General features: G+C 45.7%; 1 protein-coding gene across 7 annotated transcripts; it reads left to right on the forward strand.

The window, feature by feature from the left end:
• The first annotated feature begins 30 nt into the window (after positions 1–30).
• Positions 31–18,162, forward strand: ELMO2 (engulfment and cell motility 2). 7 transcript variants are annotated; one of them, XM_054081388.1, is made up of 23 exons: positions 31–166; positions 2,648–2,730; positions 3,277–3,402; positions 3,539–3,579; positions 4,057–4,129; positions 4,468–4,518; positions 4,900–5,081; positions 7,434–7,527; positions 7,737–7,888; positions 9,087–9,165; positions 9,783–9,818; positions 12,634–12,684; positions 13,016–13,138; positions 13,737–13,871; positions 14,303–14,407; positions 14,487–14,595; positions 15,257–15,393; positions 15,720–15,883; positions 15,969–16,081; positions 16,391–16,498; positions 16,833–16,915; positions 17,246–17,323; positions 17,910–18,162. In XM_054081388.1, the coding sequence occupies exons 3-23, from the start codon at positions 3,325–3,327 to the stop codon at positions 18,108–18,110; spliced, it is 2,193 nt and encodes a 730-aa protein (XP_053937363.1). In that variant the 5' UTR covers positions 31–166; positions 2,648–2,730; positions 3,277–3,324; the 3' UTR covers positions 18,111–18,162. The 7 variants fall into 7 exon arrangements, with proteins under 7 accessions (XP_053937363.1, XP_053937361.1, XP_053937357.1 ...); XM_054081386.1 differs by having other exon boundaries at positions 32–166; positions 2,648–2,749; positions 7,428–7,527; XM_054081382.1 differs by having other exon boundaries at positions 32–166; positions 7,428–7,527.
• Positions 18,163–18,255: the final 93 nt, after the last annotated feature.

Here is an 18,255-nt window from a genome sequence, read left to right on the forward strand (position 1 = left end):
CGCGCAGGGGGCCGCTTCCGGCGGGCGGGGCGGCCGGTCCGGGTTCGCCGCCGGCCGCGCGGGGGCTGCGCCGCGAGAGGCGGCGGGGGCTGAGTGAGCGCCCGGAGCGCCGCAGGGCCTGGCAGCGCCGGTCGCCGCCGCCGCGGGGTCCATGGCAGCGCTGCGGGTGCGTGACGCGCTGGAGGAGCGGCGGCCGGTGGCGCCGAGGGGCGGAGCCGGGGCGGGCGGGGCCGGGGCAGCGCGGAGCGGCCGCGGCGGGGCCGGGTGAGCTCGGGGCTGGGGCGGGCGGGGTCGCAGGGCCCCCCTCCCCGGGCCCGCCACCGCCTTTCTCTCCGAGAGAGCGGGGAGTGCGCGTTCGCCGCTCCCGGGGCCGCGGAGCACGAACCCGGCTGCCCCGCACCCAGAATCTGGAGTGGGGCTCGGCCGAGCGGTGGGCGCGGGGCTGGCGGGCAGGGCGAACCCGCCGCCCTCCCGTTCCTCTGTTGCTCAGGGTCCTGTCGTTGTTACGAGGCGGTTCTTGCTCGGCTGCGCGGGGTCGGGGCCCGGTGCAACGCACAACTGCAGCGTGCAAGGCCTTTGGAGGAGCGCAGGGTTCCAGAGAGACTGAGCTGCCTGGTTCTCTGGTTTCCCTTGTGGAACGTAATTCTTTCTGCCTGTTCTAGAAGGTGATGTAGAAGCAGTCTTCGGCTGGACTCTGCTCTCTGTCCTTCTGTGCCGCAGGCTCTGGGTAGCCCAGCTCACCTGCCAGACCGCTCACCTGGCTGAGGGGCTCCCTCGCATCAGGGCCTTGCGAGAACTGACCAGGGTGTTTTATTTTACGTGCAGGATTCTGAGAACTGCAGCTTTTAGCTTCTTGGCTGCAAGATTCTACTGGACAGCTTTTCTTTTTCATTGAATGTTATTTCACCCTCCTCATTTTCATTCTGTGCACAGCACGTTTTGTTCTCTCTCTGTAATGAAAAGAAGATTGAATTTCTGAATAGGGAAATTCTTTCAAAAATACTCTAGTTGTTTTAGCTTGCAGCTTCCCAGAAGCCTCTTGAACGGTGTGCTGTTGGTGGCTCTGCGGGTTTCTTCTTGCCCTACAGCTACCCTGCACTACTGCTGTGTGTGAAGGAGCTCTCTTGGCAGAAGCAGAGTGCATTTGGCTTTGGTGCATTTCAGCTTGCCTGCCGTCTCCCTGTATGAAACTGAGAGTTGTTTACATGCTATTGTTGAGAAGACTGTGCCGTGAGAGACTTGTAAGTGACAGGCAGGCACAATTATGCAAAAATGTAGATTATACATAATTATGTTAAAATGTGTCTCTTCCCAAGAGCTTCTGAATGGTTGTTTTTTCAGATACATCACTGGTGCACTGCAGAATATCCATTGTAAAATTCCACATCTGGACTCTATGACCTCAAGGGTCTTTTCCAACATAAATTATTTTAGGATTTCTGCAGAACTTCCCATAACATCAGTGTTTTTGTTCTAACATGCCCTTCCTCTCTCTAAATGATGCCTGTTCTTTGCAAGGGAGAAGACAAGGAAGAGCTCTGTAAGGGCTTCTACTGACAGTAATTGGAGCATCTGTGTTGTGGGGTAGAGGGCTGTATTTCCTTCTGATCTTCGGTAGCCACTTGCTGAGTAACAATTGCAGTACAAATGAAAGACTATGACTGTACTGCAAGAGGCTGATGGGAGAAGTGGTAATTAGGTGCTAATTACTCGCAGGTATATTAGTTAAGAGTTGCAAATTCGGTTCTGAATATTCAAGGGGAGCAATCTTTGAGCCCTGCCTTTTCACTGTGTATTTGCTGTGCCTTGAAAGCTTAATGGATTTTCATGGTTCCTCGTCATGAGTTGGATCAATTGTGGGAGAAGTAATTATCTGTTCAGTAATCGCAAGCCTGTCTGATTGTTGGCAATGACATGTGCTTATGCTGTATGGCTAAGATTTCTCAGGCTTTTAGGGTTAGGCCGTCGTAGGCTGTAGTTGCTCAGTGGAGAACAGCAAGTGGAAATCACATGCCGTTTGAGAACTGATTCTCTCTCTCTAAGCTTAGTGGATTGAAACCTGTACGTCCTGCAGGTCTGGGGTGTTGTGCAAATTGAGCACTTTTTCTGGAGAATACATAGAGAGCTGTATTGCTGCTTGTGTACTGTTAATTGCAATAGTGTACCTAAAGATCTGGTTCATGAGTTATACCTGTTTAAGTCATTGCTGCAAAAGCCATTTGAAAATCTCCACCTTAGCAATTCTTTCCCAGTTGATCAAGGAAGTTGGGGAAGTATGTTAATCGTGGAACAGTGTCCCTGCTCAGCACTGTCTCATCTCTTTTCTGGGAAAGGGAGTTTGTGTTGCCCCAGTAGGAGGAATAGGAGCTTCTGTAGGAGCTGGGAAATGGTTCCTTGGACGTTTACCATCTCATTCAGCATATGCTAAAATTGAGTCTCAGGAGTCCTTAAGGACAGCGCTACTTCTGTGTCCAGTCAGATCTCATTCTTGACAGCTTGAAGCCTTTGTTCCCAGGAACTGCTGATGGAGAGGGGTGTCTCTCTGCCATGGGACTTTCTCCTTGTTGGCTCTATGGGAGAGAGCAGGCCTACTCCCTCCACGCAGGCTAGTATTAAAAAGGAACTGAACAAGTACATTTCTTTACAGCCTCTTGCTACCGGATGAAGCACGAACCAACATGTCTGACAGCTGTCTGGGACCAAACCCTGAACACAAGCTTGTGCTCTAAGGTAGATAAAGGATTGAAAGGTAGATCTCCAAAGCAAATGCTGAGTTAATTTTTCCTCTGTGATAAATATTCATGTTTTGGATTTATGATGTTATAGGAAAGGAATGGGATAAAACTGCTACTCTTCCTAGAAGCCTGTTTGGGTATCTTGAGCAGGTCAAGGTATCCAACAAATACGAATGAGGCATCAGTAAACACCAACCCATGGGACGAAGGCTGCCAGGACAATATGTTCCCTTTTCATCTACAGATGGTAGCTGAGCTATTGCTTTACTAGACCTGTCACTACAGACTACAGGTGGGAGATGGGGCTTTGCTGATCAGTGGCTCTCGTTCTCGTATGAGGACCCCAACAAGCCCTCAGAAATATTCCTTAGGTGATAAAGTTGGATGTGCTGTTTCAGTATGAGGCTTGGATGTTTTGTCCCTAGCAGGCCCAGCAAACAGTTAGGCTGGTCTTATGTAAAGCTTCAAAGCTTGGTGTTTGGTGCAATGTAACGACTGAGATAGTTTTCAGAGAGCTGCTTACTATCCTTTTTTTTGACAGGCGTGGAGAAGCACGCTGTTGTAAAGGCACCTGAAGGAGTCCGGAGCAATGCCACCACCTTCGGACATTGTGAAAGTAGCTGTTGAGTGGCCAGGTGCCAATGCCCAGCTGCTGGAAATAGATCAGGTGAGGCCTGGTAACCAGATGGGGGAGGAAATGCACCACAACCTTCGTAGTGGAAGGTGGGGAGCTTAGAAGTGGACAGTATTCCTTTCTGGTGGAAGGGAATGTGGCTACTGAGGACTCTCTCTTTCTGTTCTAGAAAAGGCCTCTTGCATCCATCATCAAGGAGGTCTGTGATGGGTGAGTAGTTCTCTGGGAGCCCTCATGGAGAAGTCTGTCTTCCTGATAGTCCTTGCTGGTGTATTGTGCAAAGTCTCTCTGCATGTCAATGTGCTGCTAGCATGTTGCATGCTGCCTGCTGCCAGTTTTGGCCATGGAATGGGCCAGGGTTTAAATTGGGAAGAAAAGGATCTGATGGAAAGCAGGGGCTTTGCATCTTTGTTCCAGCTCTGAGTGTGTGCATATCTCTGCCCGGAGGGTCAATGTCTCTGAGGACTGGCCCCTGAAGTGCAGGACTATTCAGACTTTCCAGAGCTTGACTTAAGGCTGAAGTCCCATTCAAGAGGAAAGTGTTTCCTCTCCTCTTTAGGAGAACAAATTTCCCTCTGCTAAAGCTTTGCTTGAGAGTTCTTTGCCACGCTCCTGGAATCAAGTTCTCTAATTGAGAGCTAGATAAAAGAGGAGGAAGAAGCTTATGTATCCTTCTTCCTCTGCCAGGTGGTCGTTGCCAAACCCTGAATACTACACCTTGCGATATGCCGATGGTCCTCAGCTGTACATCACAGAACAGGTCAGTGTGAGAGACAGCAGTGTGCTGCTGTCCTGGGCAAGAGTGCAAAAAACCTTGGACTAATGAGTGTCATGGAACAATACTGTCACTAATCCTTGAGGGACAGCATCTCTGCTATCAGAAATACTGACTTGAATGGTGTCATTCCACTGAGAAGCCATGTGCTTCTCTCTCTGTGTGTCTGTAGGTACAAGGACCTAGTGACTCAATTCAGTACCGTGAGCAGGGCTGTGTGGTATAGGAACGCCTTTACGTGTACATACAAATGTGCACTGTAGATCCTGCTGCATTCTTTCCCCCTCACTTTTCTGCAATTTAAAGTTTATGTTTTCTTTCAGACTCGCTGTGACATCAAGAATGGAACTATCCTGCAGCTGGCAGTCTCCCCAGTAAGTGCTTGCTCACATCCCTCTGTCTCAGAAGCTATCCTCGTATGACAGGCTGTTTCTTGCCTCTCAGCTTTCCTGTCTTTTTCTCCTCAAATTTCTGTGGCTTACCTTTGTTGTGGGCCGTCCTGCACAGTGAAGTGTACACTCTTGTTTTCCTTCCTGGTTGTGGTGTGTATCTTTCCTTCACGTGCTTGAACTGTAGCTGTTGCTGAGTGCAGGCTTTCTTTAGTCTTCTTAGACCTGCTCACTGCTGCTTCTTCCTTGTCATTGCTGATGTCTCTGCCCTTGCTGCGCTCTCTCTGCCCATCCAGGGGCTGCTGATAGAACACTGATGCTGGCACGGCTCAGTCTGTACCTGGCATCATCCCTCTTTACTTCCAGTCCAGGGCAGCTCGCCAGCTGATGGAGAGGATCCAGTCGCACAGTATGGAAGCCCGACTGGATGCCATGAAGGAACTGGCTAAACTTTCAGCAGATGTGACCTTCGCCACAGAGTTCATCAACATGGAAGGGATTACAATGCTGACACGGCTTGTGGAGAGTGGGACCAAGCTTCTGTCCCAGTAAGTTTCCTTTATTCCAGAACTCTGGAACAGGGCTTCAAATAAGGAGCTAATTTTGCTTGCTGAAGTGCCAGTAGGTAACTGACTTCGTAGCAAATGCTGGTCCATTAATTGAGACAAAGTCTTTCTAGTCATTTGTTAAACCTCATGAGACAAAAGAGGAGACACTTACAATGTGTGAAACTTGGGTTGAAAGGTCACTGATAATTTAAATGATTTTTATTATCTTACTTGTGGTCAAAATCTCCTTGAGCAGTTACTCTGTGGTCAAAGGGAGAAGGCATTCTGTGAAAAACCAACGTGCAGTTGAATGTAGCACATTCCTGTGGAACTGGTGGTGGGTCAGTGCCAGTCAGCAGCAAGCATGTTGCTGGTTCTAGTGTGTGTGGTCAGTGCTTTCTGGATTGCAGCATCAGAAGAGTTGCTATGAAGGCCAAAGGGCTGTTTGTTTACCTTAGGAAATGGAAAGGGCTAAAGAACCAATAGCAGAGAAAGCATCAGTCTTCATTCTCTAACAATTTTCAACTTTTGGATTGCCTGGGCAGAAATTGTTTCTCTTTGATTTAAAAACCTTTGGGTGTTTTTTCCATAGATTTTTCTTCTTCGTTTAAAAAACAGTTTATCCTTTTGACATGTACAGCACCGTGTGGAAATGAAGTTCCGCAGTTAATTGTCCTATAAGAAAAAAAATCCTTTATTTTAAACATGCTACCTTATTTGATTTCCTCTACATATTTTGTTATGAGAAATTGTCATTTCCTGTCTTTTTCCATACCATTCGTAACCATACAGATCTTTCTTTTGTATCAACCCTTAACTGTGCCTTTCTAAGCAGTAGTCTTAGTCCACTAGCACTGTAACTATGGCAGTCACTCTGGAATGCTGATTGTTCTTTCCATGCTTCCCCTGGCTCTTGGCTCTTTCCAATACTGTTGTGTTTTTTGGAGAAATTTGTAACTTTTCATCAGTTCGAAACCTAACTATTGAATTTCTACCCTTTTGCTTCTTGTCTTTCAGTCAGTTATTAATGCAAGAAAAGGCTTTTGGTTTTGCCCTCTAGCAGCTGAGTGGTTTAGGTTTTTCAAAATGCTTTATGAAGTGCAGAAAGCATTTTGTTCTGTGTCCAGGAGCTGCACTCAACTGTTCTCATTTTGACTTTTTGATCTATTCAGAGACCTTCAGTGCTATGGTGGGTTAACCTCTGCTGGCTGCCAGCAGCCCACCAAGCCACTCTCACTCCCCCTCTTCAACAGGACAGAAGAGGAAAACAAGATGAAAAAACTCATGAGTTGGGAAAGCCAGACTTGACTTGGGGAAAATTAGTTTATTTTTTTGCCAGTTAAAAGTAGAGTAGGGTGGTGAGGAACAAAGACAAAAGTAAAACCACCTTCCTTCCACCCTCTTCTTTCCAGGCTCAACTTCACTCCTTCACTTCCTGCTGTCCTGCCTCTCAGCTGCACTGGGGTACAGGGAATGGGGCTTATGGTCAGTCCATAACACTTTTGAGTACATAACACTTTGTCTGCTGTCCTTTCTCATCATAGTTTTCCTCTGCTCCAGTGTGAGGTCCCTCCCATGGAATACAGTCCTTCACAAACTGATTCTGTGTAGGTCCCCCACAAGACACAGCCTGTCAGGAACAGACTGCTCCAGCGCTTGTCCCTTTTGGGCTACAGTTCCTGCTGGAAAGCCTGCTTCTGCATGGGCTCCTCTCGATGGGCCACAGCTCCTGCCAGGAGCCTGCTTCAACATGGCGCCTTTGCAGGCTGCAGCTTCCACCAGGGCATCTCCACCTGCTTGGGTGTTCCACGGGCTGCACTGTGGAGATCTGTTCCATGGGCATAAAGGGACAACCTGCTTCAGTCTGGGCTCTCCACAAGCCACAGGGGAATCTCTGCTACAGCACCTGAAGGACCCCATTCCCCTCCTCTTTCACCAACCTTGAGGTCTGCAGGGCTGTTTCTCTCTCATGTTTTTTTGCTCCTCTCACGCAGCTGCTGTGCAGCATTTTTTACCCTTTCTTAAATGTTCTTGCACAGAAGTGCCATCAGTTCATCTTTGGCCAGTCAGTGGTGGGCGCATCACAGCGCCACTGGCACGCGCATGTCCAGCATGATGCAGCCATGGGGCAGACCTATCATTCCTAGTTTTAATTTGTTCTTATGATTCCGTAAAACAATAAAATTATCGTAAATGCAAATACTTTATTGCTCCCCCAGCTCCCAAACTGTGGCCTATTTTATTAGGAGGTGGTGGTGACATTTTTCTTTTACCCAGCTTATTCAACTTGGACGGGCTTTTTCCTTGTTACTGGATCTCTTGTAACTGCATTCTTCACTTTGTCAGTTACAGTGAGATGTTGGCTTTCACCCTGACTGCCTTCTTGGAGCTCATGGACCATGGTATTGTTTCCTGGGACATGGTCTCAATAACCTTCATCAAACAGGTGAGTCTGGATAGAAAGGGTGAGTGGGTGCTATTTCTTTTTGTGCTTTAAAGAAGCTTCCAGGACGAGCAAGATGACTCTGAGAACTGAATACTCACTGAGAGCACAGTGCACCCAGCTTTCCTAGCCTTTTCTTGCTTACCTTGTCTCACTCATCATAAGGTTTCCTGGATGTGCACTGGCTGACCTGCTGGTTTCTCTGTTTTTAGATTGCAGGGTATGTGAGTCAGCCTATGGTAGACGTCTCCATCCTCCAGCGGTCGTTAGCCATTCTAGAAAGCATGGTGCTAAACAGTCAGACTCTATATCAGAAGATAGCAGAAGAAATCACCGTGGGGCAGCTCATTTCTCATCTGCAAGTGTAAGTGTCTACCCAACAGCCGTGTGATTTAAATAAATTTTATGAATATCTGCTAATCTGAAAACACATCCTTTTTGCATTTAAAACACTGAAAAATGTGTTCTGGAATTGCTTGAACAAACGAGTAGATGTCTCAAACAAAGATATTTTGCTTTAACAACTGCACAAGTATGCTCAGTGTTAGCACCAAACCTACATTTTACTGAAGCAGTTTCCCAAAGCTGCATCCAGTCATCTGTCACCTTCACTGCACTTTAAACTGTCTCCACTGGAATATAAAAGTTCATAATCTTCTGGTTTCTTTTCTGCATATTAAGGAATAAAACAACGGTGTTTCCTGCCTTTTTTTTTTCCCCCCACTTCCCATTCCTCTTTTTCCAATTGAACTGACAAACGAATATCTGTTTTTCAAGGAAGTTCTTATCTTCCATAAAAAAAGCAGCATGCATTTGTTATTGCTTTAAGTACTTTTTTCCCCCTTAAGCCTTTTAACTGTAGAAATACGGAAAAGCACCGTTTGTGAATATGGTTAATATTTCTTAATCAATGAACAGTAGTTTAACAACATTTTAGTGCAAACGATGTGTTGCATTGGTGTCACTGTATACTTAGGGTATTTATAAATTTGAACTTGATTAACAGAAAAAAGGAAGTTCTCGTGAACTCTGCAGCAACTTTGATTTGCAAAAAGTACGTGTTCTTTCAGCTTTCTAATTTCTATTTTAGTAAAAGCTTATTCAAAACATCACAGGTGAAACCACAGACAGTGCATGTTCTCAGAAGGGATTAAGAACCCTTCAGTAGTGAGAGGCATACTTCCCCCTTAGTTCTTTTTGCCTTTGATGGCTTCTATTCACGTAGGGGAGCTGTAGCCATATAACAGACTGCAGTATAAATAGGCTTTACAGAAGTGGTTTCAGCATTGCAAACAAACTGTGGTGGTGCTGAGCTCCAGGCTCTGCGGGGCTGTGATCTACACTATCTTCTGAATAATGGAGTTATCAGTCACTGATTTCTGTCAGATTTTTCCAGGCCTTACGAAAAGTTGGGTGGCACGAAAGTGGATTACCTGAATCCTGCTTTTCTGTTGAAATGCAAGATAGCTGCAGTAAATGTCCTCATGGTGCAGGCAAAGCAGGAAGCTGTAGTGTTCTATACTGTCTGTTCTGTTATGATCTTCCCATTTTTGTTTCTGCAGCTCAAATCAAGAGATTCAGACATATGCCATTGCCCTGATTAACGCCCTCTTCCTGAAGGCACCTGAGGACAAAAGACAGGTTTGTTCTGGCTTTTTGTCTTTAAACGTGAATAGCGGTTACTGACTGGGTGTTTACTTCATGCCTCAAAACCGTTCTGTCGGAGCAAAGAGGACCTCTTGCCAAGAACTTTTGTAGCTGTTTCAGTGTGACAACATAGGAGAAAAAGTACCATCCCATTAAATAATGTGTTATGGAGTGCAACATCTATGTTTAGGAGATGCTCAGAAAGGAATCTACCAAGGCCTTGAGAGACAGAAAGTAATCCTCTATACAGCATGGGAATTATTTTTCAGGAGAGTTAATTCTGTGTGGGAGAGTAAGGCTGGGCAGAGTCCCTGGGGTTGTATGTACTTCCTGAACAAGCACCCCACCTCCCCTCCCCAGCAAAGGGATATTTCTTAAGGATATTCTATAGGGGGATATTCCTGCTGGCAATTGTGAGAAATGAAACGCCTGTCCTGTGCTGAGGAAACCCCAGAGATCTCAACTACCTACAAGATGTGCACATGTCTGTATTGTGTAGCTTTGCTGTGTTAAGCCTTTCTTCTCTAGTGCTCCATTTGTGCCTTATTTCTGGACTCCAAGCTAAATCCTGTGTGCTTCTCTTTGTGCCTCTTTCTGCTTTCTGCCAGCAGGACAAGCTGCTTAACCCGCTAGACCTGCCCATCACTGTAAGTAACTCAAGCCTGGGGGCTGGTCATGCGGAATTTTAGGCGTGTTAGCTTTTCCCCAGTTACACCTCCTTTTATCTCAGAAATGATGGATACAGGCTTCAGGTAGTAGATGAGCCTATGGAGAAGGGCGGGAGGACACAAGACAATAAAGATGATTGTAAAAGGAAAGTGATACTACAAGACTAAGCAGGTGAACCAATTTTAAAACTAGAACTAGTTCTTTAGGAGCCTGGATCTCCTTAAACTTACTACAGCCTGAGTTATACCTCAAATATCATGTTAATGACAGTTCATATCCAGCTGTGTCCTTCTGAAACAGAGCTGTCTGTGAAGAGCAGTCTCAAAACTTGGTGCTGACTGGGAGCTAGAGCATACATTCTGCCTAATCCATGACTTCTCCCATTGGGAATTGTATTAGAAGAACATTTTTTTCCCTGTGCTGTCTTCAAGGGAGTTGCCTCTCTTGCTAACAGGTTGATGTAGAACCTCCTGTACCTTGAGATGCTGTTACAGTTTTCAGATATTCTGGGTAGCACAGAGAACGCTGCATTTTTGCCAGGAATGCAGTGCCCTCAGGAGGGAAACTGTGGTCCCCACAAATGCTATGTAATTTCTAAAATTAATGGACATGCTTAACACATGAAAATAAGGAAGAATGTACTCCTCTGGTGGTAATTTGGCCAAGATACTAAACTTCATAGCAAACAAAATTCCAACGGATCTATCACTTTTCTTTTCCCCTTGAACGCAGCCCATGTGACCACAAAGGGCCATGAAGGTAGTGAAAGGACTGGAATAGAGGCTGCAAGATTTGGGATTGCTTAGCCTCAAGAAGAAAAGGCTCAGGGGGTCTTATCAATGTGTATAAATATCTGATGGAAGGCAATAAAGAAGAGGGAGCCTGACTCTTCCCAGTAGTGCCTGCTGACAGGTAATGGGCACAGCTTAAAACCCAAGAAATTCCACCTGGACACACAGACATACAAACACACACAAACAAAAAAAAAATATGAGGGTGTTCAAACCCCAGGATAGGATACCCAGAGAAGTTGTGGAGTCTCCATCAATGGAGAAATTAAAAATCTGACTGGACAATGCTTGAACCAGGGGAGTTGGACAAGATTATCTCAAGACATCTTTTCCAATGTAAATGATTCTGTGACCCCTGTCAAGCAGCAAAGTGGCATTATTGGACTCAGCATAACACAGATCCCTTAGCAGTGGTTAGGCTGTGTGCATGCTCATGCTTCTTACTGTGTTGTTTAGAATTGTTTGATTGTCTTTGTTCTTCCCCCTGTTTATCTGCTTCGGTCACCTGTTACTTCATCCCATGTACAAACTAATTCCTTCAGAGCAAGGATTCTTTGTGTTGCATGTGTGAACAAATCCTAACAACAGGCCTTGTTCGTGTACCGTGTCTCACAAATCATAGTAAAAAATGGTGGCTCGAAGGGCAGTGTATTATCTCCAAAACCGCTTCCTGCTTCATCTAGATGCTGCTTAGATATCTTCCACCAGAGCAGTGACTCATTTTGGTTGTAACACGAGTGCTGCTGAACTTGCAGCCATTATGGCTTGGCTATCAGCCAGTATATCACTTTCTTGGTTTAGGAGGTTTCTCTTTGGAGCAAAAGTGATAATAGGGACTTGGAATGAAGCTGATATACACATTTTACCAGACTCCTTAAAACCTGTCAAGAGCAGGGTTGATATGAGCAGTTGGAACAGTCTGGGATTGCTCAGAATGTACAGCTGATTGAGTGTAATCATTTAAGACTGCACATCTGCTTCCAACTCTCAATCTGCACTGCACAGGAATGTGAAGAGATCTCAGACTGGTAGTTTTTGAGACTCTTCCAAATGATGTTTTGCCAAACAGATTTTTCTTACCCAAAGATTTTGCTTAGAACAGCAAACTTCTGATAATATTCCATCTTTACGTTAGCACTTGTGCCACTCTTCTAGCAAGTGTAATGAGATCGCTGGTATTTTTAACAGTGCATCTTCACAATTCACAAGAAAAGCGTAGGTTAGATCTTTGCAGGTGCATGTGTAATTTGTTGCAGGACTGAAGGCTTGCAGCAGATACTTGAATCTGCTGTGACTGCCATCGTGACTCGATGGTTGGGAGCCCTCCTCATCCGAGGAAGGAAGTCATGCAGTAATGAGGAAAACTGGAAGCTTTTCTTTAAGCATGGGTATTATTTACCCTTTATTTTTGTAAACTGAAACGCTTCTGAAAATAATTCTTAAACTGACTTCTAAATATGTCTTTAGGAACTGCAGCAAAGGAAGTGTTAATTTCAGCAGGAATTTTTGAGAGGGAGGAGACCTGAACACTGCATCCTCAGGAGTTAACTATGTTAACTGTAGCCCTTGTTCTCTTGGCTGTATGCCTAGGCTGTGAAATGGTGATGGAAGGAACCTCTTGTAGATGACAGGTTCTTCTTGGCAGCCCACAGTATGGTCCCTGCTGCCGCATCGCCTCATATTGAAGTACCATTAGGTGTCCAGTGTTAAGCTAAATTTTCTTCTGATCTTTGACTGCCCTAGTGCCTTTCTCCAAATTGATGATGTTTTGTAGGGTAGCCATCCATGACTTATGCTGTGTAAAGGTGACCCTTGCATTCCAACTTGACGCTTGCTTTGTGGTGAAATGACATGATAAATTGATAGTCTGTAGTAAAAGCACTTTGTTGTGTGCCAGTGCTATCTCCAATTCCCAGGCTTACTTCTTTCTCTCCTTTCTGCACAATATGGGGCTTTTTGTGTATATTTTACTCATGTTATTTATCTCTAAATTCCTCAACAGGAAATGGCTAATGCATTTGCCCAGAAGCACCTGAGGTCTATAATCCTGAATGTAAGTATGTCTGTAATGACAGTGTGCTTCCTAATGTTCTTTCTATAGAGATTTCACCTGTGCAGAGTGTAAATTCTGCTGCCCTTGGGGCCTTTCCAGAAAAGTGACTCTTTCAAAGGTGAAATTGGAGCCACTTGTTCAAAAGAAAGTTACTGGGGTGCTGCTTTCTGCTGTTAGAAAGCATTATCGTTACGCTTCTGATGGAATATGGAGATTAAACAGCTGAATCTTCATATACAGAGATGTTCATGCAGCCTGGCATATGTCTGCAGTTAATACCTCTGGTTTTATTAGTATTCTCTTTATTTCTACCTTATCCTTTGTTTTGCAGCATGTGATCCGAGGAAACCGCCCAATTAAAACAGAAATGGCACATCAGCTGTATGTGCTACAGGTACTGACCTTTAATCTCCTGGAAGAGAGAATGATGACCAAGATGGATCCCAATGATCAGGTAAGAGTAAGATCTGATAAAATGGGATGTACAAGCAGCCTTATTCCTGAGCTCCTTAGCTCCATAGAATTTGCAACAGATGGCACATAAAGTTTCAAAACCACCCCTCATATTGTAGTCCTTGAGATTAGGGTGTGCTCATGACAATCCTGCTATATGCTGTGGGGCTTTCGGAGACGTAAGTGGTCACTGGAAGCCATGTATTCTTTTCTTGACCAGTGTGATACCAGCTGTCAGACTGATTAGTCCACCTCTGGAGGACACATCCTTTTATGTACTTCCTTGCAGTATACAAGGAAGCTGGGCATTTTTCATGTGTCTGTTACACAGTTCTTACGTGTGTTGTCATATTGAGTGAGAAATGCCTTAGCAATGGAGCAGTTAAAGGAAAATGCAAACAAATATTATGCTTTCCCAATACACTGAAACGTGCCATTTTGAAATAGATTGCCTCTTCTTACGTAATTTTAATGACCTTTGGTATCTCACTGTATTCACTGTGTGAGCTCTGGAGGGAGAGATGGGATGGTGCATTATGTGAAAATACTACCCCCGTGATTGATTGTGTGTTACCATTTCCCTGCTTTCTGTCCTTCAGGCACAGAGAGACATCATATTTGAGTTGAGAAGAATTGCATTCGATGCAGAGTCTGACAGCAACACCGTTCCTGGCAGTGGAACAGAAAAACGCAAAGCCATGTACACCAAGGACTACAAGATGCTGGGTTTCACTGTATGCATCTACAGGGAGTGCGGACTGTAAAGCGTGTAAAGGCAATCTAAGCAATCTGCATCAGAGTTGTGGGGAAATAATGAACAGAAATGGTGTTTGCTTCACCATACTTCTGTACCTGAGTTTTAGAGATTCAGCTGCACTCAGACTCCTGGGGAAGATCATCATGAACTTGCTAATGCAATGCCAGGGCCCATTAGGCGCATTCTTTGGAGGTGTTTACTTACCATACGCACCTATTCTATGAAGAACTTGGAATCAGCCTTTCTCCTAGGAGTTTTGGATAGCGTAGTCAGCAGGTGTCCAAGGTTAACCTCTTGGATAGATGTGGAGGAGTGCTTGATGAACAGGCGGTTGTACAGTTCATTCAGAAAAGGTTCTTACACAGTTTCTTCGAGCTAATTTTGGGTTTGGGTTCTTTCTACACACAGAATCACATCAATCCAGCCATGGATTTTACTCAGACTCCTCCAGGGATGCTAGCATTGGACAACATGCTCTACTTGGCCAAATTTCATCAGGACACCTATATCAGGGTAAATGAAGCTGCTGTTTTTTGCAGATACGAACACCTCTGCAGTTGTTCTTAGTGTGTGTTGCATCCTCTTCTTGTAGATTGTTCTGGAGAACAGCAGTCGAGAAGATAAGCATGAGTGTCCCTTTGGGCGAAGTGCCATTGAGCTTACCAGGATGCTTTGTGAGATCCTGCAAGTTGGGGAACTCCGTAAGTACCATTTATTAGCCCAGCTTTCTGAGTTGCCGGACTGATGCTTCTGGAAGTAGCGTACGGGCCTACCAATATTCACAAGCATTTGTACCTCAAGTTCACATCTGCCATGTATGGACAGGGGGAACTCGGAGTTGTACTATCAGTGTCCTAGTGATAATACCAGTATCGAAGTCAAGTAAGAAATTCTGATTTGTGCACTGTGATTCTCCTACAAGACTGAAACAAGCGGAAGGCTTCAACTTCCTGAAGCGTGAGCAGGGTGCTGTATAAAATAAAAAAAGAACATTCTAGAAACCATCATGAAATTGCGAAAAGTTTAGTAGCTCTGACAGTCTTAAAGCAGCATTCTGAGACAATGAAACCACCATAAGAAATTCTGCCAGAGGAGAGTGGGAAACAACTGCAAGCAGTCGTTTGGGAGAGTGATATGAAATGGGCACACGAGTCACAGCGGTTTGCATGGTGAAGCATGGGCATAGTTGCCATTCCCAATATAGACAGTCTGTAGGGTGATGAAGCATCAAACTGCCTTAATCTCTTTGAATTAGTACTATTGTACACCATCCGGTTTCTGTCACTATAGTGGGTTTTAGTTACTCATAGAAGCTCTTGTGCAATATGCTCACAGCGTTGTCATTTCTGTTTCTTCCTGAAGCCAATGAAGGACGAAATGACTATCATCCCATGTTTTTCACCCATGATCGTGCATTTGAAGAGCTATTTGCCATCTGCATCCAGCTGTTGAACAAGACCTGGAAAGAAATGAGGGCGACAGCAGAAGATTTTAATAAGGTCAGAGTGGAGAAAAGGTATTTTTGTACAATGTTTTGCAGAGCAGCGCGTGTTCACTCAGCTTGTACACTTGGCCAGAGAGTAGGGAACAGAAGGTATGGCAGGGCATTGACGTGGGCCATAAGGAAGGATGGTCCGACTTCTATTTAGTATGAGCTGAGGTCATTCTTTGTTTTTCAGGATCTTCAGAGTCACTAGTATGTTGACAGTCCTGGCCCTGGTTATTCTGTGTCAGTTCTTTGCTGTCACTGAGCTGTACCCCGGTTCTCTGCTGCCATTAAGCAGCAAGAATGTGACTTGTTTTTCTCCCTGTCCAACCTCTGTAGGTTATGCAGGTTGTAAGGGAACAGATCACACGGGCTCTCCCCTCTAAACCAAACTCCTTGGACCAGTTCAAGAGCAAACTGCGCAGCCTGAGCTATTCTGAGATTCTGCGACTACGCCAGTCAGAGAGAATGAGCCAAGATGACTTCCAGTCACCACCTATTGTGTAAGTGCCTAACAAAACCAGTTGCCTTCTGTGCTTGCTCTTATCTCCATTTTCTGCTTACTTACTCTTCCAATTTGATTGTCAGGGAACTGAGAGAGAAAATCCAACCTGAGATCTTGGAGCTGATAAAGCAGCAGCGCCTGAACAGGCTTTGTGAGGGAAGTAGCTTTAGAAAAATTGGAAATCGCAGAAGACAAGGTAAGGTGACAGCACCTACTGTATTTTTTTCTATGTGGAAAACTGTAGGCAAATAAGGTCTAATGGATTAATCTGTCAGCAGGCATGTTGCCAGAAAGGAAAGCTAGTTACCTGGGCTGTCTATACCAGCCAGGTGTTTGGGACGGAACAGATAATAATTTCCAAGAATATAGCCATCCCCTCTCAAACAGGAAGCAGTGCAGAGGAATTGGGGGAGTAGAGGGATCGGATGTGTGACTGTAATGTAGTGGCTGTGAGACCTTCTGTGAATGATCTTGCTCAGCTTACCCTACTGGATGTGTGTTCCAGAAAGGTTTTGGTATTGTCGCCTGGCTCTGAATCACAAGGTGCTACATTATGGAGACCTGGAAGATAATGCCCAGGGGGAAGTGACCTTCGAATCTCTACAGGAAAAAAGTAAGTCTGGATTACTACTCTGAGTACACTGTGCAGTGTGCTGCATTCTGCCGTCTGAGGCTGTTTTGAGTACCGTCCTAGAGATGAGAGAAAAAGAGCTGTGTCTGAAGCCCTGGCTGCTCATCTTTTGGTCCTTGCCCACATCCTCCGAGTCTTGCTGCAACTGCTTGATATTTCTTGTAACAGCTGACTAGGGATGTGTTGCTGTGAATGTGTTTTGGAAAACTGCAGTAGCAAGCTACAAGAACAGGAACAATGCTCATTGCAAAGACAAAACAGTTCTCTTTTCATAGTTAGGTTTTCTTGTTTGTAAGTTTTACTTTTTCACCGTTAGTTCCAGTTGCAGACATCAAAGCTGTTGTCACAGGGAAGGATTGTCCACACATGAAGGAGAAAAGTGCACTGAAACAGAACAAGGTAAGTGCTCCGGTTTTGCCTGTAATTAATGTCCAGTGCTATAGAGCTGAAGACTGAAAGCAAGCACCAGGAGCAAATTATGTTCCATGCTGCAGGTGCGTTATTTGCAAAGCCCATCTCATACCTCGGCCTTTCCCTGGAGCTCATCTGTGATTGATGGGTGCTGTGAGCATGCTCTGTTTATGCTCCAGGCTGTTCAGAGCTGCTGGGAACATTGATAGGGGGAAGTGCGCTGAGTGGCAGCCAGGCGGCTCCTCTGGGTGGGGTCAGCAGGCAGAAGGTGCTGTGATGTTTGTTCAGTCGATGAATGAAAGATTCTTTTCCATTCAGGAAGTGTTAGAATTGGCCTTCTCGATATTATACGATCCTGATGAGACCTTAAACTTCATCGCACCTAATAAATATGAGGTAAGAAACATAGTGGCTAAACAGTAGAATACAAAACAACTAGGAGATTAAGGAGGATCAGTGGCTTCTAGTGAAAGGCCTGAGCGGGATGTCTCCCCCCAGGTTCGTTCTTAGAAAATGTTACCATTGCTTAGTGTGAATCTTCCTGGGGCTTTTTTGGGGTTTTTTTGGTTTTTTAAGTTACTTTCTTTTTTAAAAAACAGTAATTCCTTCACCAATTTCCCTCAGTCTGGACTGCCCCTTTCTTTCCTCCTTTGCAGTCAGTTGTCCCCACCTTCCCCATTCCATAAGATACTGATGCCTAAAATAGCTTTGCTTTCCTGTTGTTCTGCCACAGCAGAAACTCTTGGCCCTCTCCTGGAGCCACGGGGTCTTGCTTTCCTCTGGGCTTCACACTTCCACTGGAATTCTCTGTGGGCACTGTTTTGGAGGGGTGGTTTTTTTTTCCTGTCCCCTGTGGGTCAATTCCCTCCCACGGCTCCCATTTCTGAGCTGTATGGGAGTGTCTGCAATGGTTGCACGGATGGAAAGATTCAATGCAGCCCATCGCTGGTGCCTGGAGTTGTGAAGGATCTTTTCCCCACAGTACTGTATCTGGATCGACGGGCTGAACGCTCTGCTGGGGAAGGACATGTCCAGCGAGTTGACCAAGAGCGACCTGGACACGCTGCTTAGCATGGAGATGAAGCTGAGGCTGCTGGACCTGGAGAACATCCAGATCCCCGAGGCGCCGCCGCCCATCCCCAAGGAGCCCAGCAGCTACGACTTCGTGTACCACTACGGCTGAGGGCCGCGCGCCCCGCCGCTCCCGCGGTCACAATAATAACCAAGTCCCGCTCCGCCGCCTCCGCCTCTTTCGCTCCGGCTCCGCCTCCCCCGGCCCTGCCCCTTTCGCCCCGCCCAGCCCTACCTTCCCCGTTGCTCCCGTTCGG

Source organism: Cuculus canorus, chromosome 16 (genome assembly GCF_017976375.1).
Source record: "Cuculus canorus isolate bCucCan1 chromosome 16, bCucCan1.pri, whole genome shotgun sequence".
NCBI lineage: Eukaryota > Metazoa > Chordata > Aves > Cuculiformes > Cuculidae > Cuculus > Cuculus canorus.